Here is a 27,722-nt window from a genome sequence, read left to right as displayed (position 1 = left end):
TTCTGGTAGTGAATAGTTACAAACACGCCTAACTGCCTACCAGGAGGGCAGTGGTTATAGTGGTTATATCTTGTGTGTTCATATGATGGACTCTTATACAGATGTTTGAAATAATTACATCTTTAATTTATTTATTTTTAAGGATTTTATTTATTTATTGACAGAGAGAGAAATCACAAGTAGGCAGAGAGGCAGACGGGGGGGGGGTGGATAAGGGGGAAGCAGGCTCCCTGCTGAGCAGAGAGCCCGATTCGGGGCTCGGATCCCAGGACCCTGAGATCATGACCTGAGCCGAAGGCAGAAGCTTAACCTATTGAGCCACCCAGGCAGACCAAAATAATTACTTCTTTAAAGAATATATAATAACATAAGGGAAATTCATATATGAAGTGAATAAAAGCAAGATATGGAAATGACATTTAGTATGGTCTTGCTTTTCTGTACCCACATATGCCATATATATGTGTTCACAGGAAAAAAAGACTTGAAGAAAGTATGTCAATATGTTAACATTTTTTATCTCTGGATTGTAGAATATAAAAGGCTTTTTAAAAAAATAGTTTTCTGTATTTTCTGTGATAATATATCTTATAATCAGAAAAAGGTTATTTAACGAAACCTATCTTTTTTTCATTCAAATATTGTCAGCTTATAATATACTAGGCTTTTTTACCTCTCATTCATTGTCTTCTGCTCTCATACTTTTTAGTACCTTTATCTTATTACTCTGTGGAAGTCTAACTCCCTAGCCTTTATTTTATTTTAAGATTTTATTTATTTATTTGACAGAGACCGCAAGTAGGCAGGGAGGCACGCAGAGAGAGAGAGGAGGAAGCAGGCTCCCTACAGAGCAGAGAGCCCCATGCGGGGCTCCATCCCAGGACTCTGGGATCATGACCTGAGCCGAAGGCAGAGGCTTTAACCCACTGAGCCACCCAGGCGCCCCCCTAGCCTTTATTTTAAAAGCAGTTTATCCGAGGGTGTAATTTTTCTGTATTAGTTATAACCACCATGATTTAGATGTCTACATGTTCAGGAAACTCATGGATATAATAATAAGGTATTGTAGTATGATGGTAGAGCAGAAATTTATTTTTATCCTTCTAAAAATGGACATTTAATTCAGCCTTGCAGTAGAGTAGTATCTTACTAATTTTAGGTACTAATTTGGAATTTTTGTTATTTTTTACCACATATAATGAAATTTGATTTTCTTGTAGGTTAGAGTATTACCAATTCCTAAGGATTAAAGTGCTGATAGCAAGTAAAAACCTGGGGAAACTTGAGGATTCTTTTTTTTTTTTTTTTTTTTAAAGATTTTATTTATTTATTTGACAGAGAGAAATCACAAGTAGGCAGAGAGAGAGAGAGGAGGAAGCAGGCTCCCTGCTGAGCAGAGAGCCCGATGCGGGACTCGATCCCAGGACCCTGAGATCCTGACCTGAGCCGAAGGCAGCGGCTTAACCCACTGAGCCACCCAGGCGCCCTTGAGGATTCTTTTTTTAAAGCTTTCATTTATTTATCTGACAGAGAGAGATCACAAGTAGGCAGAAGGCAGGCAAAGATGGGGAAGCAGGCTCCCCGCTGAGCAGAGAGCCTTAATCCACTGAGCCACCTAGGCACCCCGAAACTTGAGGATTCTAATGAGCATTTATGGTTAGCTCATTAGTTGGATGCTGGGCTGCAGTTTAGTTTTGCCTGTTCTGGGGGAATAGATGGGCTTTGCCAAGGAAGGTATTCAGCTTAGAAGCAGTTAAGATTTTATCATTATTTCCTTTCTATTTCGATAAAGTTCTATTCATTCACAATTTAAGCTAACTGCTTTCCCTAATTTAGTCACAATATCAGTTAAGGTTCTTTATTATAGGTTATAGAAGTTCTGGCTGAGTTAAGCAGAAAAAGACGTATTAAAAGGAAATCATGTGGCTCACACAGGAGAGCCTGGCACAGAAAATGAATAGGTTCAAAGGGAGGGTAAGTGCCAAAACAAGAAAGAGCCAAAGTTGTACCTTAGAACAAGAGCAGCCAAGACACTGCTTGCTCCCACATTCCAGAATTTTGTATGTCCAAGTGTTGATGCAGCATCTCCATCTAGATAAGTAGTAGGTGTCTTACAGTTAATATGCACATTACCAAACTTTTTTTCTTGCCCCCAACCTTAAACTTTCTTGACTTCTCCATTCACTCCATTGTTCTGGTTGCTTAAGCCATACCTTTTGTGTCAGTGTTTACTCTTTCAACCTCATAGCTAATGGAGAAACAATCCTTTTGGCTCAACCTTGAAAATATATCCAGAATCCAGACATTTCTCACACTTCCAGTGCAACATTCTGGTCTTTCATATTTTATACTGGCAAATCAATGGATATTGTTTAAAATTGAAAAATCAAGGGGCGCCTGGGTGGCTCAGTGGGTTGAGACTCTGCCTTTAGCTTAGGCCATGAACTCAGGGTCCTGGAATTGAGCCCCACATCAGGCTCTCTGCTCAGCCAGGAACCTGCTTCCCCTTCGCTCTCTGCCTGCCTTTCTGCCTAGTTGTGATCTCTCTCTGTTTGTCAAATAAATAAATAAAATCTTTTAAAAAACACTGGAAAATCAAGGAGAAGCAATAATGCATATTTATAAAGATATGGAGGTAAATACTAAAATAATCACCTAAAAGTTGAAAGTGGTTGCCTCTGTGGGAGGGGAAGTGGGTGGGTGGGGGGATGGGAACTGCGTTTTTTGGGGAGAGAGCACACAAACTAGAAATACAAGAAGAAACATATTTTAGAAGTATCTGAGAAGTGATAGTGAAAGCCATAGAGAAGTCTTTGCACGTTGGAGTATGAGTGTGTGTATGGGAGGTGTGTGTGTATGTCAGTATAATACGTTTGTAAATATGTAGAAATGGTTTCCAAGGGATTTACCTTGGGTTTATAATAATGGCTATGTTAAAGAGAATTTGAAGCTAGTCTAGCTACTAGTACCCACAGAAAGTCTCTGATGTGAATTTGCCTTTTGCAAATGAGGAAACTGAGGCACAGAGAGTTTAATTCACTTTTCCCAGGTGTTAGAGCTGACCACAGAGTGGCGGAGGCATATTCAACCCTGGCAATTCAGCTGTAGGCCCTGGATGGTTTCTGTAATGCCGTGCACAGTTCTGCTGCCTGGTGGTCTCCTAGAAGCACCTTTAAAAACACTGTATTTGTGATCAAGGGCCCTGTGTTGGGGTAGGGGTGCAGTAGGAGAAAGCAGTAAGGGAGAGTCTTCACTGTATTTGACATTTTAAAACTATGTGAATGCATTACCTAGTCAAATAATTAATCTTAAAAATAAAACTTTTATTTATTTATTTATTTGAAAGAGAGCTCCTGCCATGGGAGAAGCTGGGGGAGAGGAAGAGAGAGTCTTCAGTAGACTTTCTGCTGAGCTCAGAGCCTGATGTGGGGCTTGAGCCCATGACCCTGAGATCATGACTTGAGCCAGGATTAAGAATCAGCGCCTAACTGACTGAGCCACCCAGGCGCCCCTAAAAATAAAATTTTGTAAGCTACTTCAGAGACATTATAAGCAGTAAAATAATATACAATAATTAAGACAGACTTTTTTCACTAAGGAATAAAATTTTTGTTTTAAAGATTTTATTTATTCATTTGACAGACAGAGATCACAAGTAGGCAGAGAGAGGGGAGGAAGCAGGCTCCCTGCTGAGCAGAGAGCCCGATGATGCGGGGCTTGATTCCAGGACCCCGGGATCATGACCTGAGCCGAAGGCAGAGGCTTTAACCCATTGAGCCACGCAGGCGTCCCAGGAATAAAATTTTTGAATGCACTGTTACATTATTTGAAAAGAAAATATATTCTATGATGTTTAGCTTTCCAATAATTCTTTTTTTTAAATTTATCTCTCGGGACGCCTGGGTGGCTCAGTTGGTTAAATAGCTGCCTTCGGCTCAGGTCATGATCCCAGCGTCCTGGGATCGAGTCCCACATCGGGCTCCTTGCTCCTCAGGGAGCCTGCTTCTCCCTCTGACTCTGTCTGCCTGTGCTCGCTCTCGCTCGCTCTCTCTCTGACAAATAAATAAATAAAATCTTTAAAAAATAAATAAATTTATCTCTCATTTTCTCTATTTTATTTTATTTTTTTTAGATTTTATTTATTTGACAGAGAACACAAGTAGGCAGAGAGGCAGGCAGAGAGAGAAGGGGAATCAGGCTCCCTCCTGAGCAGAGAGCCAGATGTGGGGCTCAATCCCCGTACCCTGAGATCATGACCTGAGCCGAAGGCAGAAGCTTTAACCCACTGAGCCACCCAGGTGCCCTGCTTTCCAATAATTCTAAGAAGACTTTTTTCTCTTCTTACATTCTTTGATTTCTAAATTGGTAGATTTTTTTTTTCTCATCAGTATTTAAAATATATATATAAAAATAGAAAAAGCTAGTGGCACCTGGGTGGCTCAGTCAGCTAAACATCTGACTTCCACTCAGGTCGTGATCTCCAGGTCCTGGGATTGAGCACTGTACTTGGCTCCCCGCTCAGCTTGTCCCTCTGTTTGTCCCTCTCCCTCTGCTTTTCCCTCTCCCTCTGCCGTCCTGATTCATGCTCTCCGTTTCTCTCTCAAATAAATAAATAAAACCTTAGGAAAAAAATAGAAGACACTTACATGTTTCTTAAGGCAAAACAGACACAAGCAGCAATTCAAATTCTTAACTGTTGCCTCATCAGTGCTTATGTGCGTTTTGATTCTTTAACTGCTAAGCCGTATTAGTACAAAGAATAGTAAGTATGATTTTCATTCATTTTATTGTCTTGTCTGCACTATTGACCTTAACACAAGTGACTGTATTTCTGACTGTGTTATAGGAGTGTTTTAGATGATACATTGTAGACAGAATTTAAGGGTAAGGTCGGTAAGACTGCAGTACAAAGAATGCCCATTTTGGGGTGCTGATGACAAAGCTTTGCTTACTCACTTGGCATATCTCCTTCCAGTGATTTAATTACATCATTGAGTTATACACATGTTCATAACAGTTGTATTTTGCTGGGTGCATGTATGTTTCTATTAGTCTTAGGAATGTTCAGAAACATTAACAAATAGAGACATTATCAGAGATTATAGTCTATTTCTAGCCTATTCTAGTTAGTGCTTTACTCATCAAATACTGGCAGATAAGACTCAAAGAAGTGGATAAGAATATACAGTGAGTTTCTTGCAATTAAAATCAGACATCTATATCAGGTTTTTCTGTTTCATTACTTAATTTAATATGGGAATATGCCCAGTGATGAATATGGGTTTTTGTTGATATGATAGTAGAGTACTACTACATGTGTAGAAAGATGCCCACACAAAATTGTAATCTAATTATAAATCATTTTTTTAAAAGATTCTGTTGATTGATTGATTGATTTGAGAGGGACAGAAAAAACTAGAAGGAGGACGAGCAGAGGGAGACGAACAAGAAGTCTCCATGTTGAGCACGGAGCCCAGTACGGGGCTCGGTCTTATGACTCTGAGATGGTGACCTGAGCCAAAATCAAGTTGGATGCTTAATCAGCTCAGCCACCCAGGTGCCCCATAAATCATTTTTTTAAGTTGTCTGGTATTTTTTTTGTCTTTTGTGAGGTTAGTATTAAAAAAAAAAAAATCCTTGTAACAACTATATTTAGTTGTTTTGGGGTATAGTATAGTGTTTTTTTGTTTTTGTTTGTTTGTTTTTAAGGACTACTACTTCCTTAAAACAATAAAAATGGCCTGCAGAGGGACTTTTTCCATTCTTCTCCTTGAAGCCTTTTGCAGAATTATGCCGGCTGCACCCTCTTCTGCTCCCTTTCCACCCCTCCTCTTCTCCTTGACTAGCTGCCTCTTGGCATAAAGTTTCTTCTATTAATGATAGAAGTTCCAGAAAGAGAGAACAGATTTAGTAATGTGAACTCGGATTATGCTCTGTGTTTTTCCTGTTCTGTGTTGTAACCCAAGATTTGGAACACAGATAATCCCTTTTTTTTTGGTTTGTCGAGCTCTGTATTTCAGGTCTAAACAGTATAACTGAAACTTCTACATTTTTAATTTACTTAACTTTATTGTCATATTAAAATACTATAAGCATGTGATCTGGGAGATCCTTGGTCAGATTTCTCTTAATAGGCCCAAAGGCCCTGTAAATTGTGGCTAATGTTCACTGTACTTAAATTAGTTGCATCAAGATTGATTGGCCTCTTTCCCAGAAGAAAAATATGTATGTCTGAAAAATTTTCTTGAAAAACCTCTCCACCTAGCAAATATGGCTACTGATAGTATCTTTTTCTTATTTAATTGTAAACTTAAATTGTAAAATATTTAGTTATTGAAATAATATATGAATATGTCCTTCCAAAAAAAAAATCAGTACATTAAAAGTAAGACTAGGTGCACCTGGGTGGCTCAGTGGGTTAAGGCTCTGCCTTTGGCTCAGGTCATGATCTTGGGGACCTGGGATCGAGCCCCGCATCGGGCTCTCTGCTCAGTGGGGATCTTGCTTCCCCCTCTCTCTGCCTGCTTTTCTGCCTACTTGTGATCTCTCTCTGTCTGTCAAATAAATAAATAAAATCTTTAAAAAAAAAAGTAAGACTAAACTCGTCACTCACGTCTCTGTATGTGGCTTATTCTTGACTTCCCTAAATGAATTTGGTGTGCACTTTCCCAGATATTTTTAACAAATATATATTTAGATACTGTGGTATGTGTGTATTTTTATGTATATATTTCCCCAATTTAATACTGATATCTACCATTTTCATGTGGCTACAAAGCCTTTTTAATCATCTGATTAGCTTTTGAGTTTTTAGTCAATAAAGGAAATTCTTTTTTACTTTTTCTTTCAAATCTTAATACTTTCTATCAGTATCATCCAGGCACTGGAAGACTAGTTAGTCCTCCTGTGATTAGAGGTATAATTCACTTTACCAATTAGGAAGTGAGGTTATGTTTTATTTAAAAGATAAAATAGTGATTGCATATCAGTATATTTAATTCAATAATTCAAGCAGTATACTAAGTGTTGAAAGAGAAAGTAAAAATCTCCCTATATTCTCCCACCCCTCATTGCTTCTTTACTGAATATGAACTGATTCTTTTATATTATTCCAGTTGTATGTCTGCAGAGCACATTACTCCAAAACTTAGTGGCATAAAAGCTTTATTAAGCTGACAGACTGTCTGTCTGAAGTTCACACGCAGCATCGTGGGGATGGCTCATGGGCTGCATCATGTCTGGGTTCTTAGCTATAAGACTCAGAGGCTGGGAGCATGAAGTATGTGGAGGCTTACTTACTCATTGTCTGGCAGTTGATACTGGTAGATGACAGAAACCCTACCTAGTGCTGTCAGCCGGAACACCTACTTGGATGGCTTTTTCGTGTGGTTGCTTGGCTTCCTCGCAGCACGGTGGCTTGGTTCCAAGGTTGAGTATCCATCCCAAGGGAGGATGTGGGAGGGAGAGAACCAGGCAACAGGTGGATACTTTTTTTTTTTTTTTAATTTCCTTAAGTAATCTCTACACTCAACATGGGGCTCAAATTCACAGCCCCAAGATTAAGAGTCACATGCTCTACTGTCTGAGGCAGTCAGGCACCCCAGCATCTGGATGCTTTTTATGACTTGGCCTAAAAAGTTGCATACAGCACTTCTGTTATACTTTAAAAAAAGTTTTTTTTCAAGATTTTATTTTTTTGTTTCACAGAGAGAGAGAGAGTGTCCAAGCAGGCAGAGTGGTAGCAGAGAGAGAATCAGGCTCCCCACTAAGCAGCTAGCTTGATGCGGGGCTCAATCCTAGGACCCTGGGGTTATGATCTGAGCCAAAGGCAGATGCCAAACTGACTAAGCCACCCAGCTGCCCCTTTTAAAAAATTTTCATTTTAAGTAGGCTCTGTGCCCAATGTGGGGCTCAAATTCTCCACCCTGAGATCAAGAGTCACATGCTCTACTGACTAAGCCAGCCAGAAGCCCTCTTTATTAAATGTTTTTGTTGTTATACTTTTCTTTTTAAAAAAAGCTTATTTAAGAGAAAGTAAGTATGAGTGGGGGAGGGGCAGAGGGAGAGGGACAAGAACACTCCCTGCAGAGCAGGGAGCCCATAGTGGGTCTCCATCCCAGGAACCTGAGATCATGACCCGAGTGGAAGTTAGATCCTTAACTGACGAAGCCACCCAGGCACGACATCTTTTTTTTAAGATTTATTTATTTATTTGAGAGAGAGAGCATGCAAGCGCTGCGGGGAGGGGCAGAGGGAGATAGAGAACCTCAAGCACACTCCCTGCCCGGAGTACAGAGCCCAATGTGGGGCTTGATCCCACAATCTGGAGATTATGACCTAAGTCAAAATCAAGAGTTGGTCGTTCAGTTGACTAAGCTACCCAGGCGCCCCTGTTATACTTTTTTTTTTTTTCCCTGTTATACTTTTGATTACAGTGGTCAACAAGCCTGTTCAGGTTCAAGAGGAGAGGAAATAGACTCCACCTCCTTTTTTTTTTCAACTATAATTGACGAATAACATTTAATTTCAGGTATACAACAAAATGATTTGATACTTACATATTACTAAATGATCACCACAGTAAGTCTAGTTAACGTCTATCGTCTTATATAGATACAAAGAAGTTTTGACCCCTGTAGCCATTTTGCCTGACCTCTACCACCCACCTCTGGCATCCACCAGTCTGTTCTCTGTATTTATTTGGTTAGTCGTTTTAAATTCCACATATAAGACAGATTATACAGTATTTGTCTCCTCTGACTTATGTCACTCAGCATGTGTCCTCAGAGTCCATCTGGGTTGTCACAAATGGCAAGATTTCATTCTTTCTGTGGCTGAATATTATTCATGTGTGTGTGTGTCTGTGTGTGTGTGTGTACACACCATTTTTATCCATCGGTAGACACTTAGGTTGTTTCCATATCTTGGCTCTTGAAAATAATGTGGCAGAATGCACATGGGTATACGTATATCTTTTCAAATAAGTGTTTTCATTTTCTTTGAATAAATACCTGAAAGTGGAATTGCTGTATCATGTAGCAATAGTTCCAATCTTACTTATTTTTTTTTTAGAAACCTTACATCATTTTCTATAGTGGCTGCACCAATTTATATTCCCACCAGTAGTGCACAAGTCCCACTAATGCCTGTTATTTCTTGTCTTTTTGGTAATGGTTATTCTAATAGGTGTGAGGCGATGTCTCACTGTACTTTTGATTTGAAGTTCCCTGATAATTAGTGATGTTGAACATCTTTTCATGTACTTGTTTCATCTGTATGTCGTCTTAGGGTAAATGTCTATTTAGAATGTTTAAATCAGACTTTTTTTTTTTTGCTATTGAGGTATAGGAGTTTTTAAAAAAATATTTTGGATTTTAATCCCTTATCAGACAGATGATTTGCAAATATTTTCTTCCACTTAGTAGGTTACCTTTTCATTTTGTTGATGGTTTCCTTAGTTTGCAGAAGATTTTTAGTTTCGCCTAGTTCCACTTATTTATCTTTGCTTTTGGAGTCAGATCAAAAATATGCCACTAATACTCGTATCAAGGAGCTTACTGCCTGTGCTTTCTTCTAGGGTTTTTATGGTTTCAGATCTTACATTCAAGTCTTTAACCCATTTTGAGTTAATTTTGATTAATTTTAATTAATATTAATCAATTTCTTTTTTTTTTAATTTTTTTAAAGATTTTTATTTATTTATTTGACAGATCACAAGTAGGGAGAGAGGCAGGCAGAGAGAGAGAGGAGGAAGCAGGCTCCCCACTGAGCAGAGAGCCCAATGCGGGGCTTGATCCCAGGACCCTGGGATCATGACCTAAGCCAAAGGCAGAGGCTTTAACTCACTGAGCCACCCAGGCACCCCAAAATTTCTTAGTTAAGACTCTCCACCTCTTAATAGGGAGTAGAAAGATCTGGAAGATCATATGTGACTGGAAATAAGGCTATGGATGGTTTTGGAAAATACAGTTTGCTACATACACCATTCTAGAAATTTGTTTTACATAGAAGGGAGCCATAGTACACATACATTTCTGCAACTGTTTTTTTCTTACTTTGTATATCTTTTCATGTTAGCAAATGTCTTAGTTTAGTTTTCCACAGCAATACTATGGACTGGGTGGCTTATAAACAACAGCAGTTTATCCTTAACAGTTTTGGAGACTTGGAAGTTCCAAGATTAGATGCCAGCATGGTTGGGTTCTGGTGAGAGCCCTCTTCCTGGTTGCAGTCCTGTTTTCTGGTTTGATCTTCCCATGGTAGAGAGAGTACAAGAGTATTCTGGGGTCTCTTTTAAAAGGACATTCGTTGTGGGCGCCTGGATGGCTCAGTTGGTTAAGTGTCTGTTTTCGGTTCATGTCATGATCCCAATGCCCTAGGATCAAGCCTGCGTCAGGCTCTCTGCTTAGTGGGGAGTCTGCTTCTCCCTCTGACCCTCCCCTCTCCAGTGCTCATGTGCACTCTCTCAAATAAAAAAAAAAAAGTGAAGAAAAAAAGGGACATCAGTCCTGTTCATAAGGGCTCCATCCGTATGCTCTAATCACCTCTGAAAGGCCCCACCTCCAAATACTAGCACATTAAGGTTTAAGATTTCAACATTTTTAACAGTGTAATGATAATTGGTATTTTCTCTTTCAGAAACACAAGTAAGAGGTAAATATTAAAATTGTGAATACTTGGGGCGCCGGGTGGGTTAAGCCTCTGCCTTCGGCTCAGGTCATGATCTCAGGGTCCAGGGATCGAGCCCCGTATCAGGCTCTCTGCTCAGCAGGGAGCCTGCTTCCCCCTGCCTCTCTCTGCTTGCCTCTCTGCCTACCTGTGATCGCTGTCTGTCAAATAAATAAAGAAAATCTTTTTTTTAAAAATTGTGAATACTTGAAACAATATAGAAAAATAGAACAAAAAGTCTAAATCTTTTGACTTTGGCAACTTCCTGTGGCCTACCCCTCAGCTCTGACCCCGTGGTCACTATTGCTTGCTTGGCTAGAAGTTGCATTTAGTTTGTGGACTTCCCAGTCACGTATCTTGTGCATTTATAGATCTTTACAGATATACATATCTATCTAACTATCCTTATATAGGTATAAAATCAAAATCACTTGTACCATCAGGGTATAGCATATGAATTTCCCTGTTCCCTTGTTAGTGGCTTTAGGTTGTGTATTGATTTTGGTTCAATAAATTAATTAAACTCAAAATCAGAAGGTATTTTGTAGGCTTGGAGAAAGTATATGTATATCATTTGGGCAAAGAATCCCAACCTATTAGTGTTTAGACATTTAAAAAAATATTTTCAAAATATTCAGACTTCCCCTTTAACCCAGCTTGATGTCTTCAAGCTTGAAAGGTGCATGGATTATTGTGGTTGCCACAAGTTATTTTGTTAATGTTATAGGAAAATATGTAGAGATGATACTCAGTCATTAAGAACTTAGTGTGATCAGGGGCACCTGGTTGTCTCAGTCAGTTAAGCGTCTGCCGTTGGCTCAGGTCATGATTCCAGAGTCCTGGGATGGAGCCCCGCAACGTGTTCTCTGCTCAGTGGGGAGTTTGCTTCTCCCTCTGCCCTTCCCTCTGCTCATGCTCTCTCAAATAAATAAATAAAATCCTGAAAAAAAAAAAAAAAGAACTAAGTATGATCAAAATACTAGGTTCTAGATGATCTCCCAGTTGAAACATTGGACTTCTGCAGTGGTATGATTATATAGAAATATTTGAATTGAATATTTTTTTGTATTTTGTCATTTCTTTAAAGTATCCCTCCTGTAATTGAATAATGTTTATGAAAACTTAAAATGTGGGCACCTGGGTGGCTCAGTGGGTTAAGCCTCTGCCTTCGGCTCAGGTCATGATCCCAGGGTCCTGGGATCAGGCCCCACATCGGGCTCTCTGCTCTGAAGGGAGCCTGCTTCCTCCTCTCTCTCTCTCTCTCTGCCTGCCTCTCTGCCTGCTTGTGATCTCTGTCAAATAAATAAATAAAATCTTAAAAAAAGTAAAAAAAAAAAGAAAACTTAAAATGTGTATACCTTTATTCTAAAAATTTCTCTCCTTATGCTAAAGAGATTAATTAAGTGAGTAAGAATGTATTTATAGGAACATTCATGTATAAATTGGGAAATATACATTCATGTATAATTAAAAGGAATACTATGCAACATTAAAGTAATGTAGAGCTGGTTTTGGACATTAAAAGATTTGTGACTAGGAACACCTGGGTGGCTCAGTTGGTTAAGTGTCTAACTCTTGGTTTCAGCTCAGGTTATGATCTCAGGGTCATAGGATTGAGCCCCACACTCAGCAGGGAGTCTGTTTCTCTCTCTTTCTCTCACCCTGTCATGTCCCTCCCCCCCGACGCATGTGTGCTCTAAAATAAATAAATGAATCTTTTAAAAAAAGATTTGTGACTGATTGTTGAATATGGCAAAAAAGATAGCAAGATAACATGGAGAGGGTTGTTTTGTAAGATTATATACACATACATATATGCAGTTGATCCTTGAACAGCATGGGTTTGTACTGTGCGGGTCCACATATACCTACGGTTTTTTTGATAGATGCAGTACCATACTGTTTTCCCTTATCATTATTTTAACATTTTCTTTTTCTCTAGCTTGCTTTATTATAAGAATACAGTATATGATACAGATAGCATACAAAATATGTGTTAATCAACTGTTATGGGTAAGGCTTTCAGTCAGCAGTAGTGTATTAATAGTTAAGTTTGGGGGGAGTTAAAATTTATACACGGGTTTTTGACAGGGGGCCAACATCCCTACTCACTGTGTTCAAGGATAAACTGTATTACAAATGCATGTGTCTAGAATATATTACCCAGAATGTTAAAAAAGAGTTATTGTATGGTAGGCTTTTGTCCATTTTGGTCACTTCTCTTTCCCTAAGAACTACTAGAACATTACTGAGCCCCATTAGGATGTAGGAAGTTCTGTATTGATATTTTGAGGAAAGCCGCAGGAATCTCCCTGCTTGGATATTTTCAAGCCAGCCTTACAACTGTGAGCTGTGTGAGGTCTGGCTAGAGAAGACATTGACCCAACTGTTTAGTCATTGCTTTGAAAGTACTTTGTTGTTGGTTTTAGAGTTTCATTTTTAAAAAAAATAGTAGTGATAAATTTGAGCATGCTTATTTCACAAACACACACCCCTGTTGTATAGTAAAAAGACATTTTCTCTCTTGCCTGTATATTATTGCTGTGATGCTGTGATCTAAAAACATTATCCTATGGGCCATGAACTGAGTTTTTTATATACATATTTTACTTTATATATGTTTAATTATATCATTTAATCCTAACGATGCCTTAAGGTTCATAATGTTAGGAAGGTAGTTAGGGTAGTTAGGTCTGAGCAAGGAGGGAGAAAGCCCATGGTGGCCACAACCTTGCAGCCATCCCTAAGTGTTAACAGCCACACCTTCACAGCCACCTCCAGGGGCTAACAGCAGGAGAGGCCTAACCTCGGAGCTGGCCCAGAAGCGACGAGAGGACCTCCAGGAGATGAGCAGGCACACAAAAGGTGTAGCTTGCCCTAAGGTCCAGGCAAATACTCATTAGAAACTCAAGAATATGGAAGACAGGGGCACCTGGGTGGCTCAGTGGGTTGGGCCTCTGCCTTCGGCTAGGTCATGATCTGAGTCTTGGGATCGAGCCCCGCATTGGGCTCTCTGCTCTGGTGGGGAGCCTGCTTCCCTCTCTCTCTCTGCCTGCCTCTCTGCCTACTTGTGATTTCTGTCTGTCAAATTAATAAAATGTTAAAAAAAAAAAAGAATATGGAAGACGTAAGTAGATAGAGCTTTAACAGAATGCATCATGGGTAGGTGGATGCGCAGAAGCCAAAATGTTATATAACCATCAGCTGTCAGTCAAAAATGTCAGTCAAAGCCAAATGTACATATACAGAAAGCAGGCTTAAAGCAGCTAGAGCTTCTTGGAGGCATTGCCACTCTTGCTCGCTTTCTCTCTTGTAAATGTGCTATACTTAGTATCTCCTCGGTAAACTCTATCTCCCCATTCTGGTCTGAGGTCTCTAATTCTTTGGTATGTCCGGGACAGTAAAGAAGCAACCCAGTGACATTGGTAGGTCATATTTAACGTCTTTTATAGTTTGAAACTTTATAGAAAGTAACAGACACAGAATTTGAACCTGAATTTATCTGACTTCAAGTAAAGCTTCACTTTTAACCACTCTTGTATTTACCAGTGCGTAGGCAGCTCCTGTTCATGGGATGGGAGGGGAGTTCCAGTCTATGTTCGGTCCCTGAGCAGACATAGGAAAATAGTAAATAACTTCTTGTTTAGGTACTTAGTTCGGGCCACTATAGCAAAATACCAAAATGCCACAAACAGGTGACTTGAACAGCAAACATTTATTTCTTACAGTTCTGGGGTCTGGAAAGTCCAAGATCCAAGTGCGCACAGATTTGGTGTCTGGTGATAACTGTACTTGGTTGGCAGACGGTTGCCTTCTTGCTGTATCCTCACATAGCATGGAGAGAGCAAGGGCTATAGTCTCTTCTTCCGGGGCACTAATCCCATCATGGAGGCTTCACCCTTAGGACCTCCTTTAAACCTAATTACCTCCCAAAGGCCCCGCTTCCAAATACCATCACATTGGGGATTTAGGGCTTCAGCCTATGAAGTTGGGGGTACATCCAGGTCTCCATAACAGGTACATTTTGATAACTCCAAAAAGAGACTGTTCTTTGTAATTCTTTTCAATAATTTTTCTCAACAAAGTAAGATTGTTCATAGAAGATCCACTACCTGCTTTTTAAAAGTCATTAGAATCTTCTCTTTGATCTGCATTTTTCCCATAGACCTCCAATAGCAAAGGTATTCTATTAGGCTTCTGGGATATCCTAACAACTATTTTAGGTTCTTTAATGTTCCCTAACATGAAATCTGTGTGCCAGGTATCTTTTATTCTTTCAGTTTCTTTCTTTCTTTCTTTTTATTTTTTAAGATTTTATTTATTTATTTGACACAGAGAGAGGGGGAGAGGGAACACAAACAGTGGGAGTGGGAGAGAGGGAAGCAGGTTTCCCGCTGAGCAGGGAGCCAATGCAGGGCTGGAACCAAGGACCCAGAGATCATGATCTGAGCCAAAGACAGATACAACTGAGCCACCCAGATGCTCCTCTTTCAGTCTCTCTTAATCCCTGTTTTCCGCCTTTTTCCCCAGTGAAGAAATCTATTTATTATACTCATAACTGTGATGTCTGTGATTTTGGAGGTAACTCACTTCAAGAACTCTCCATGACCATCCTAGTTAGGTAGAGAGATCTAAATCTACTTTTAATTCTTTTCTGGGATCCTGGGATCAATGTTAACATGAAAGTATACCAGGACTGCAACTATTGGCTATAGATAATCCATATGTGGTTCCCTCCTCATCCCCTCCATTGTAGTACAGAAAATAATTGAAGTCCATGACCATCCTATAGATACTGGCATTTTTATTTCCTTCACATATTATCCTTGGTTTTCTTCTATTTGCTTTCACAAAAGTTTCCTTTTGGAGTAGCCAAAATTAGCATCAGTAGTACCACTGTGTTCTTCAATCAAATAAGTCAAAAGAAAACTGAGATGTATTGTAAATTAGTCCTTTGTTTAAACAGAGTTCCATCAAAACAGTAAGATTCTCTTGTTGTACTAAATTCATGGTTTTTGAATTTTTTAAAGACTGTAATGTATTCATCATAGGTGTTTGAATCTGAACACTGGTTATAGACATAGGTATAGATATAAATATATTCCAAAACTCTGTTTTGGAAGCACGCTAAGTGCTGGACTAGGAATGTGGTCATGATACTTTGGCACCTCATTCATTATTCAGAACCTGCAGCATTGCCTCCTTGTGAACATGGAGAGTGTCACCACAAACTCAAAGAATACCGACCAGTAGACCAGGATTCCACCACAGCTCTTGGTGGAATGTTCCAAAGATTCACTGCACTCAGCCAGGCTCCCAGTGAATAAATTCTTCTCATTCTTGGGTATGTGTGTGTGAGCTTGTGCACATGCCCACAGGCCCTCATTTTTAATTTTCTTAAAGCTCAGGGAGCTCCTGTCTGCATAGCATGAGCCACAGGGTTTATCCTTTCTTGCTGAAGAGCATTTGACTCCCACTCTTCTGGCTGCCTTTACCTAAGAAAAATCACTTCTTATGAACCAACATAGCTTCCACATTAAACTGGCATAATTTCTCTTTTTACCAATTATATGTGAATTAATTAATTTTCTAGAAACTTACATAGCAGGACAAATTGTACATTACTTTTTTTTTAAGATTTTAATATTTCTTTGACAGAGAGCGATCACAAGTAGGCAGAGAGGCAGGCAGAGACAGAGAGGGAAGCAGGCTCCCCGCTGAGCAGAGAGCCCGATGCCAGGACCCTGAGATCATGACCTGAGCCGAAGGCAGAGGCTTTAACCCACTGAGCCACCCAGGTGCCCTCTACATTACTACATTACTATTTTTAATTATAGTCCCAAAGGGAGGCCTACTCTTTCTTCCTGTGGTTTTTTTTAGAAATTTCCACTGGACTCAAACTCACCACCTCATGATCAAGAGTCACTTGCTGTATGGACTGAGCCAGCCAGCGCCTCCAGAACGATCTCTTTTAGTGCAGAAGGGAATTGTTGGCTCTGTTGGTCTTAGAGGCTGATTAACTATACCTATAGTTATTTTCATTTTAATCTGAATTTGCTTCAGATCAGTTATATAGTACATCAGTTCATGGAAGTATTTTGTAACCATTCAGAATTGTGCTTGAGAGAATGTAATGATATGTTAACTAAAATTATGACACAGAATTTTGTACATTGTGAAGTAGAATGAAATTGTGTTAAGAATTTAGACTTTAGGGTGCCTGGGTGGCTCAGTTGGTTAAACTAAACCTGCCTTCAGCTTAGGCCATGATCCCTGGGTCCTGGAATCTAGCTCCACATCAGGCTCCTTGCTGATGAGGAGTCTGCTTGTCCCTCTCCCTCTGCCCCCCACTGGTACTTGCTCTCTCTCTCTAGTGCTCTCTCTCTTTCAAATAGGTAGATAAAATCTTAAAAAAAAGAATTTAGACTTTGGAAAAAAAATTATAATTTGGAGTTCACACTAAGTAGCTAACCTTCCACAAACTCAGGTTTCATCCATTCATAAAATAGCAAAAATAGAACCTGCCTCCAGCCCTTGGTTGAGGATTAAAGAAGACAAGTTAAAGTTCTCAGTACATACAAGTTTCTAATATTTGTTATCATAATAGTGATTATGTGAAAGTGTGCATATTTTAAGACTAGAAAAGCATACATGGGGCAATGAGTTAATCCACATTAATTTCTAAGTATTCATAATGTTTTATTGTAATATATAAATCATGTTATTTAAATTATAATAAGTCACTTTAAGAGTAATAATTTATAAATTTTAACATATTAAAAATATTTTTATTTAAATATATCTCAGATATAAAATAATGAGAAAGTACTGCAATTCCACACTGTTGAACGATGTAGGTATCTGTTGTATATTGGTATATGTCTCCGACTTGGGGGCAGTCAGACAAATGACATCAATAGCATACTGTGATGATTTGAGTGTAGAGAGCATTTGGTTCTGGGGTTAAATACAAAAGCTAATAAGTAGCATGGCTCTTATGCTCTAGCCACACTAGCTTTGTTGTTGGTTCCTCATCACCATTCTTGTTGTTTACTTTGCCTGGAATGTCCAGAATGGTCATCCCCTTGACCTTCACTATCATGTAGATACACCCTTAAGAGTCACTGCCTCTGTCTTGCTGCCAGATTTAGATATAATGCCATCCTGTTTTCATTCTCTGCAAGGCTCTCTGACATTTTATGATACATTTATTTGTCAGTTGTCTGATTTCCCCCCAAGACTGTTATGATCCATAACAGTAGAAACTTTGTCTTCTTCATACCATATCCTCAGTACCTAGAACTCAACATGGCACATAGTAAGCGTTTGTTAAATATTTTGAATGAGTAAGTGAAAAAATAATTGTATTTTTTTTTCAAGATTTTATTTATTTATTTGACAGAGATCACAAGTAGGCAGAGAGGCAGGCAGAGAGAGAGAGAAGGAAGCAGGCTCCCCACTCAATCCCAGGACTCTGAGATCATGACCTGAGCTGAAGGCAGAGGCTTAACCCACTGAGCCACCCAGGCACCCCTGTTGTGTTATTATTATTAGGTAGATGTAATTCATGAGCATCTCACATTTCTAAATGAACATTTTTATATAGCTACACAGAAATATTTGTTTTTTCCTCTTATCCCATGTGTTATTTTCTAGGTTCAGTGATTTAAGGGCAAGGCAGTAAATATTTCAGGCTTGATGTCTTTATAGTCACCTCAGCTATTGTAGTGAAAGCATCTGTAGACGAATGAGTGTGGCTGTGTTTCAGTTAAACTACAGGTGTACCTAATGTTAATTGTACTTCATTGCACTTTTTACATACTGCATTTTTTTACAGACTGAAGGTTTGTAGTAACCCTGCATTGAGCCAAGTCTTATCAGTACCATTTTTCTATCTACATTTGCTCACTTCGTGTCTCTCTGTCACATTTGGGTAATTCTTATAATATTTCAAACCTTATCATTATTACTATTTATGTTGGTGATCTGTGATCAGTAGTCTTTGATGTTACTATTATAATTGATTTGGGGGCACCATGAACTGCACCCATATAAGATGGCAGACTTAATCCATAAATGTTGTGTGTCGTGACCGCTTCACCAACTGGCTATCTCCCCGCCCCCATCTCTCTCCCTCTCCTCTGTCCTTGTTATTCCCTGAGAGACTGCAGTGTTGAAATTGGGTCAGTGAATAACCCTATGACCTCTAAGTGTTGAAGTGAAAGGAAGAGTCCCACATCTCATACTTTAATTTAAAAACTAGAAATGATTAAGCTTAGTAAGAAAGGCATGTCAAAACCTGAGATGGACTGAAAGCTAGGCCTCTTGTGCCAGTTAGCCAAGCTGTGAATGCAAAAGAAAAGTTCTTTTTTTTTTTTTTTTTAAAGATTATATTTATTTATTTGACAGAGATCACAAGTAGGCAGAGAGGCAGGCAGAGAGAAAGAGGGGGAAACAGGCTCCCTGCTGAGCAGAGAGTCCGATGTGGGGCTCGAACCCAGGATCCTGGGATCATGACCTGAGCTGAAGGCAGAGGCTTTAACCCACTGAGCCACCCAGTACCCTGGAAGAAAAGTTCTTGAAGGAAAACTAAAAGTTCTATTCCAGCGAACACATGAATGATTAGAAAGCAAAACAGCCTTATTGCTGATAATGGTAAAGTTTGAGTGGTCTGGATAGAAGAACAGCCAGCCACCATCTTCTCTTAAGCCAAAACCCAATCCAGAGCAAGAGCCTAAATCTCTTCAATTCCATGAAGTCTGAAGTCTGAGAGGGGTGAAGAAGCTGCAAAAGAAAAAGTTTGAAGCTAACAGAGGTTATTCATGAGTTTTAAGGAAAGAGGTCATCTCCATAACAAAAAGTGCAAGGTAAAGCCTCTAGTGTTGCTGTTGAAGCTGCAAGTTACCCAGAAGATCTAGCTGAGATAGTCATGAAGGTAACCAACCATACGGAACACTAGATTTTCTTTTAAAAAATACTTTATTTATGGGGCGCCTGGGTGGCTCAGTGGGTTAAGCCACTGCCTTCGGCTCAGGTCATGATCTCAGAGTCCTGGGATCGAGTCCCGCATCGGGCTCTCTGCTGAGCAGAGAGCCTGCTTCCCTCTCTCTCTCTGCCTGCCTCTCCATCTACTTGTGATTTCTCTCTGTCAAATAAATAAATAAAATCTTAAAAAAAAAAAAAACTTTATTTATTTATTTATTTATTTATTTGATAGAAGCTGCAGAAGGAACACAAGCAGGGAAAGTGAGAGAGAAGCAGGCTTCCCACTGAGCAGGGAGCCCAATGCGGGACTCCATCCCAGGAACCTGGGACCATGACCTGAGCTGAAGGCAGACGCTTAAGGACTGAGCCACCCACACGTCCCTAACACTAGATTTTCAACGAAGATAAAAAAGCTTCTATTGGAAGAAGACACCATTTAGTACTTTCTTAGCCAGAGAGGAAAGTTATGTCAATACTTGGCTTCAGAGGACAAGTTGACTGTCTTATTAGAGGCTAATGTAGGTGGTAACTTCAAGCTGAAATCAAGTGCTTACTGTTCCCCAAATTCTAGGGTTCTTAAGAATTATTCTGATTCTGTTCTGCTGTGCTCTGTAAATGGAACAACAAAGCCTGCTTGACAGCAATCTGCTTACAACATGGTTTACTGAATATTTTAAACCCACTGAGACTTACTGCTCAGAAAAAAAGAGATTCCTTTCAAATTATTACTGCTCCTGGACAATGTACCTGGTTACTCAAGAGCTGTGATGATGATCTCCAACAAAGTGAATGTTGTTTTCATACCTGCTAACACACCGTGGAGTGTCTGCAGCCCATGGATCAGGGAATCGTTTTAACATTCAGGTCTTGTTACTTAAGAAATACATTTCATCAGGCCAGGGCTGCCACACACAGTGATTTCTGTGATGGATCTGGGCAAAATAATAATCTGGTCTCTATTTACACAAACTCTGTTTGCTTTTTGTTTTTATATTCCACAATATATGAGATCATATAGTATTTATGTTTTCTTTGTGACTACCTTCACTTAGCCTGATGTCTTCCCAGTCCATCCTTGTTGCAAATGGCCGAGTAATATCCCATTGTGTATGTTTGCCATGTTTTCCTTACCCATTTGTACACTGGTGGACATTTAGCTTGCTTCTATGTCTTGGCTATTGTAAGTAATGTTGCAATGCTGAAATGGGGGGTGCATATATTTTCAAACTAGAACTTTCCTTTTCTTTAGATAAATACCCAGAAGTGGAATTGCTGAATCATACCGTGATTCTATTTTTAATTTTTTGAGGAACTTCCATACTGTTTTCCATAGTGGCTTGCACCAAATTACATTCCCACCAGCATTGCACAAGGGCTCCCTTCTCTCCATGTCCTCATCAACACTTGTTGTTTTTTGTCTTTTTGATAATGGCCATAGAATGTATAATTTTTGAAGTTTTTTGATTAATTCCTTTCATATTTAGGGTTAGGATATACAGCATATTTTTACATTATGATCTGTTTTCCCATTTTAGTTCAAGTAGGATGACTTTTAGAGGTACACACCAAAGCAAGTCCAGTCCTCTTAGAGAACAAATTACAAAATGATTTGTGTAGTTAATTGCAGTAATTGCTTAGATGAGGTTATAATTTGTATGGCACAGTAGTAATAATCACTAACATTTTTTGGGTTGTTACTACATTTCATATGCATTATCTGTTTTAATTCTTACTAGTACTCAAATATAGGTAACAGTATACCTGATTTACCAGGTGAGGGAACTCAAGCTTAGAAGTATTAAAGACCTTTCCCAAGACCTTGAAACTCTAGAAAGTTGCAGATCCAGACTTAAAGACCAGGTCTTTCTGCAGAGCTCATACTTAACCAGCTAAGCACAACAACTCTGTTGTTGTTTTTCCCCAAGCAACTGCAAGTGTTGAGTTTTTGCTGTAATGCAGAAAGGGTATTATTACAAAGTACCAAGGCTGATTTGAAAAGTTCCATGCTCCTCCTTCTCTTTACTATATAGTCATCTCTATTTTAAGGTTTATCATATTATCGTTTCTAAACATCCTAAAATGTCTCAGCATAGGTGAACATAAAAGGATGATATATGTCTACGATTATTTTTTTCTTTTTACATTTTTTTTTGAAAATTGATAAGCACATGGTTCCCAAATTAAATTGTGGAAAAAGAGACATTGGAAACTTCAGCTTTTGTCTCTGTCAGAGTCTACTCCTCCATCCCCTCTCAACCCCTGTGGTATCCATTTTTATTAGTTTCTTATTTATCCAGCCACTGCTTATGCAAATACAAGCAAAAAGGGAGAAAAATAGATTGCTCCCTTTCAAAGATACATTTTCTACAAATAGAATCTGGTTTTTTCTTGATCTGCTTCTAATTTTCAGTGAGAAAAAAATCTCATTAACAGAGTGTACTCTCTAGTCGTCTTCTACAGTTGACAGCTTTTCCTTTGGGAAGTCTATTAACGTGCAGTAGGAGTCTCTGTCACAGGTGCTTTTTTTTTTTTTTTTAAAGATTTTATTTATTTATTTGACAGAGAGAGATTACAAGTAGCCAGAGAGGCAGGCAGATAGAGAGAGAGTTAAGCAGGCTCCCCACCGAGCAGAGAGCCCGACGCAGGGCTGGAACCCAGGACCCCGTGATCACGACCCGAGCTGAAGGCAGAGGCCTAACCCACTGAGCCACCCAGATGCCCCTGTCAGAGGTGCTTTTTAAAAAAATTCCTTAATTTTGGGGCGCCTGGGTGGCTCAGTGGGTTAAGCCGCTGCCTTCGACCCGGGTCATGATCTCAGGGTCCTGGGATCGAGTCCCGCATCGGGCTCTCTGCTCAGCGGGGAGCCTGCTACCTCCTCTCTCTCTCTGCCTGCCTCTCTGCCTACTTGTGATCTCTCTCTGTCAAATAAATAAATAAAATCTTTAAAAAAAAATTCCTTAATTTAGATAAGTGAACTGCATTAGATCACAGTATATTTGAAAATTATTTTTAGTAGAAAAAAGGCCCCCAAAGCTGGACTACTCCTCAGTGTGGTCTATGTTAGTGTTTGATTCTGCTGGTATTCTGCTGGTATATCTAGTATGGTAACATTCATTAAAAAATAAAACACGGCTTTTCTAATAAAGATTATCCCTTGTTGGTTAAGTCCAATGGCTAACTTTCCTTTCTTCTTATTCATTGTAGTTGAGGCAGTCCCAGTCCTACTGCACAGACACGGAATGTCTTCAGGAATGTAAGTAATGATGGGACAGGAGGAACCTTAGCACTGGGGGCAGAATTAGAGGACAGAGAACTGTGAATATTTGTCAGAAATTTTTCTTACAGTTTACTGTTTAAGGAAATGGTTCTCAGTAATGTATTTCCTACATAAATATTTAGTTTTTTAATTAAAATTTTTTTTTTGCCTCGAAAACAAACTCTGATCATTGAAGAGAATTTTAAAATCATAGATAAGACTTCCAGAATACTAAAAGATAACCATTATTGACAACTTGGTGCAAAACTTTTCAGACCTTCTTCTTGCAAACATATGTGTAACAGCGCACTTTTGGCTGGTCCTACCGGACCATCAAGGCTACTAGCACAAACCCCTCACCCTTTCTCTATAATCTTTTTACATCTATTGGCAGCTTTGGGAACCTCTGAATGAAGGGAGGAAGCCATTCTTACCTATGGTTTGGAAACTTGGGGCCTTTTGGTTCTGACATTGGCATTTTCAAGAGAGCTTAGGCAGTTGGAAGGTTTCTCAGTGTACCTTTATGGCAGTGTTGATATACAAAGTGAGAATGTGAGCAGGAAGATGGATCCTGCATTGTGAATATAGCTGAGAGACTTGGTGACTACTTTTTTTTTTTTTTTTTTAAGATTTATTTTAGAGAGAGAGGGTGCACACAAATAGGGGGAGGGGCAGAGGGAGAGAGAAAGGAAAGGAAAATTCCCCACTGAGCACGGAGCCAACTTGAGGCTCTATCTCACAACCCATGGAAGCTAAAACCCAGAGTTGAAGGCTCAACCGACTGAGCCACCCAGTGCCCCTAGACTGGCTATTAGGTGAGACATCTTTTTTTTTTTCAGGATACAGATGACTTGAGGGGAACTAATAACTAACATTTAAGCCAGTTCTGTCGTAGGGCATAATAATTTGACTAAGAACGGAAGTGTGACATTAATGGGAGTCTGAAACCTGGTACAATTAATTTTAAAACACTTAGGAAAATGGAATCACTTTGTGTGTGTTGTTTTTCACTACTGTAAACATATCAGTATATATTTTACTATCTTAAAAAATAGTAACTGACTAAATAATAATACTTTATGGGGATACACCAGTGTTTGTATGTTTGTTTGTTTAAAGATTTTATTTATTTATCTGGCAGGCAGAGATCACAATTAGGCAGAGAGGCGGGCAGAGAGCGAGGTAGAAGCAGGCTCCTTGCTGAGCAGAGAGCCTGATGTGGGGCTCGATCCCAGGACGCCGGGATCATGACTTGAGCCAAAGGCAGAGGCTTTAACCCACTGAGCCACCCAGGCGCCCCTCTTTGTTTGTTTAAAAAAAAAAAATTGTTTAAAAAAAAATTTATTTTAGAACACAAGCTTATTCATGCAAGCAGGGGAGGGGTCAGAGGGAGAGGGCTAGAAAATCTCAAGCAGACTCCCTGCTGAGTGTGGTACCAGACTTGGACCTTTAGCTCATGACTGTGACCTCATGACCTGAGCCGAAATCAGGAGTTGGATGCTTAACTGACTTAGCCACCCAAGCGCCCGGGGATATACCAGTGTTTAAATTATTTCCTTTCATTGAAATTTTAGGCTGCTCTTATATTTTTTGCTATTACAAATGATAGTTGAACAAGCATCCTTTGTATGCACATTTTTAAGTTGTTTTTTTTACCTTCTTCTTCCACTTCACTTTCTCCTACCCTTCACCTCCCTATGGCAATCACCAGTAGTTTCTTTGTGTCTATGAGCTTGTTTTGTTTTGTTAGATTCCACATATAAGTGAGATAATACGGCATTTGTCTTTCTCTGTCTTTCTTATTTCACATCCATCCATGTTGTCACAATGTCAAAATTTCATTGTTTTTGTGGCTGAAAAATATTCTCTTGTATATGTACACTGCACCTTCTTTATCCATTCATTCCTTGATGGACACTTGATTGTTTCCAGCTCTTAACTCTTGTAAATAGTGCTGCATTGAACATGGGTGTGCATATATCTTTTTGAATTAATGTTTTCATTTTCCTTGTAAAAAACCAAGAAGTAGAATTGCTGGATCATATAATGGTAGTTCTTGTTTAAATTTTTTGAGAAAACTACATACTGTCTTTCATAATGGCTGCACCAGTTTACCTTCCTACCCACAGTGCACAAGGGCTCTTTTTCTCTATAGCCTCACCAACACTTATTTCCTGTCTTTTGGGTGATAGACTTTCTAACAGGCATAAGATGATACCTCATTATGCTTTTGTTTGCATTTCCTGATGACTAGTGATTTTGATCTGTTGGCCATCTGCATCGTCTTTGGGAAAATGCCTGTTCAATTTTTTTAATCCGATTTTTTAATCGGATTGTTTTTTGCTATTGAACTATATAGGTTCTTTATATATTTTGAATATTAACACAAAAAATATTCAAATATTTGAATATTTATATGATTTGCAAATATTCTCTCCTTTTTTTTTTTAAGATTTATTTTAGGGGCGCCTTGGTGGTTCAGTAGGTTAAGCCTCTGCCTTCGGCTCAGGTCATGATCCAGGGTCCTGGGATCAAGCCCTGCATTGGGCTCTCTGCTCGGCAGGGAGCCTGCTTCCTCCTCTCTCTCTGCCTGCCTCTCTGCCTACTTGTGATCTCTCTCTCTCTCTGTCAAATAAATAAATAAAATATTTTTTTTAAAAAAGATTTATTTTAGTCATTGAGCATGTGCTCAGTGGGAAGGAGCAGAGAGAAAGGGAGAGAGTCCAAAGCAGATGCTGTGCTGAGCGTGGAACCCGATGCAGGGCTCGATCTCAGGACCCTGAGATCTCAACCTGAGCTGAATGCTTAACTGACTGTACCACCCAGGCACCCCCATCTTTTTTTTAAAGAGCAGATATTTTCTTGTATTCAGTAGGTTACCTTTTTATTTTGTTGATTGCTTTCTTTGCTGTGCAGAAGTCTTTTAGTTTGGGGCACCTGGGTGACTTAGTTGGTGAAGCGTCTACGTTCGGCTCAGGTCATGATCCCAGGGTCCTGTGATCAAGCCCTGCATCGGGCTCCCTCCTCGGTGAGGAGCGTTCTCCCTTTCCCTCTGCTGAGGAGCGTTCTCCCTTTCCCTCTGCTGCTCTGCCTGCGTATGCTCTCTAGCGCTCTCTGCCAAATAAATAAATAATATCTTAAAAAAAAAAAATGTTTGGTAGAACTCATCAGTAAAGCCATCTGGTCCTGGACTTTGGTTTGTTGGGAGGTTTTTCATTACTGATTCTTCTCCTTACTAGTTATCAGTCTGTTCAGATTTTCTGTTGGTGGCTACATGTTTCTAGGAATTTATTCATTTCTTAGTATATGATTATATATCAAGAATATGGTATATGATGATTCATACTAGTCTGTTTTCATCCTTTATATTTCTGTACTGTCAGTTGTAACATCTCCTTTTTCATTTCTGATTTTAGCTGAGTCCTGTCCCTCTTTTTCCTGGTTAGTCTGACTAAAGGTTTGTCAGTTTTGTTTATCTTTTCAGAGACTCAGTATTGATCTTTTCTGTTAACTTTTTAATTTATGTATCATTTATTTCTACTCTAGTCTTTGGTATTTCCTTATATCTACTGACTTTGGGCTTCATTTGTTCTTTTTTTCTTTTGGGGTTTAAAATTAGACTTTCCTTATTTCTTGAGGCAGACATTTATCACTCTGACCTTCCCACTTAGAACTGCTTCTGCTGCATCCCCTAAATTTGGGTGTTATATTTCCATGTTTGTTTGATTTGGGATATTTTCGGATTCTATGAAAAATTTTTTCTGGGGCACCTAGCTGGTTCAGTCAGTAGAGCATGTAACTTTTGATCTTAGGGTCCTGAGTTCAAGTCCCATGTTGGGTTTGGAGCCTAATTTTAAAAATAATAAATAAATAAAATAAAAGTGGGTGAATACTGTCTTTAAAAATTTTTGTTTTTCTTTAATCTACTGGCTGTTCAGTAGTGTGTTTAATCTCTACATATTGGTGAATTTTCCAACTTTCTTTGTATAGTTGACTTCTAGTTTTATGTTGCTGTGGTCGGAAAAGATCCTTAGTATGATTTCAGTGTGGTCAGCATCTGATTTGTTCTAGAGAATGTTCTGTGTACATTTGGGAAGAATGTGTATTGTGTTGGTTTTGGCTGGAATGTTCTGTGTATACAGTTAAGTCCATCTAGTCTGATGTGTCATTTAAGGCTGATGTTTCCATATTGATTTCCTGTCTAGGTGATCTGTCCACTGATATAAGTGAGGTATTAAAGTCTTCTACTATTACTGTATTGCTGTCTGTTTCTCCATTTAGGTCTGTTAATATTTCCTTTATATATTAGGTGTTCCTATAAATATTTGCAAATGTCATATCCTCCTACTGGATTTACCCCTTCGTTATGTAATGCCCTTATTTGTCTCTTACAGTCTTTGTATTAAAATTGATTTTATCTGATATGAGTATAGCTACTCCAGCTTTCTTTTGGTTTCTGTTTGCATGGAATATCTTTTTCTGTGCCTTCACTTTCAGTCTGTGTATGTCATTACATTTGAAGTGAGTCTCTTATAGGCAGCATATAGATAGGTCTTGTTTTTTTAATCCATCAGCCACTCTGCTTTTTTTTTTTTTTTTCTCCCTCCAAGTAAGCTCTGCACCCAACATGGGGCTTGAATTCATGACCCTGAGATAAAAAGTCACATGCTGACAGAGCCAGCCAGGCACCCCACCACTCTGTCTTTTGATTGGAGAATTTAGTTTGCTTACAGTTAAAATAATTAGTGATGGGTATATATACTTGCCATTGTGTTCATTATTTTCTGGCTGTTTTTATAGTTCCTTTCTGTTC

At 39.1% G+C, this 27,722-nt stretch overlaps 1 protein-coding gene across 2 annotated transcripts in view; it reads left to right on the top strand.

Moving 5' to 3' along the window:
* Positions 1–27,722, top strand: part of SMIM14 (small integral membrane protein 14) — a 71,237-nt gene that overhangs the window by 32,577 nt on the left and 10,938 nt on the right. For both annotated transcript variants that reach the window (XM_059382726.1, XM_059382737.1), the window contains one exon: positions 22,858–22,906. In XM_059382726.1, coding sequence (XP_059238709.1) covers positions 22,858–22,906 — 49 coding nt within the window. The remainder of the gene's footprint in view (positions 1–22,857; positions 22,907–27,722) is intronic.

This window comes from Mustela nigripes, chromosome 1, assembly GCF_022355385.1.
Source record: "Mustela nigripes isolate SB6536 chromosome 1, MUSNIG.SB6536, whole genome shotgun sequence".
Classification (NCBI taxonomy): domain Eukaryota; kingdom Metazoa; phylum Chordata; class Mammalia; order Carnivora; family Mustelidae; genus Mustela; species Mustela nigripes.
Note: the sequence above shows the minus strand (reverse complement) of the source record. Positions and strands in the feature narration are given on the sequence as shown.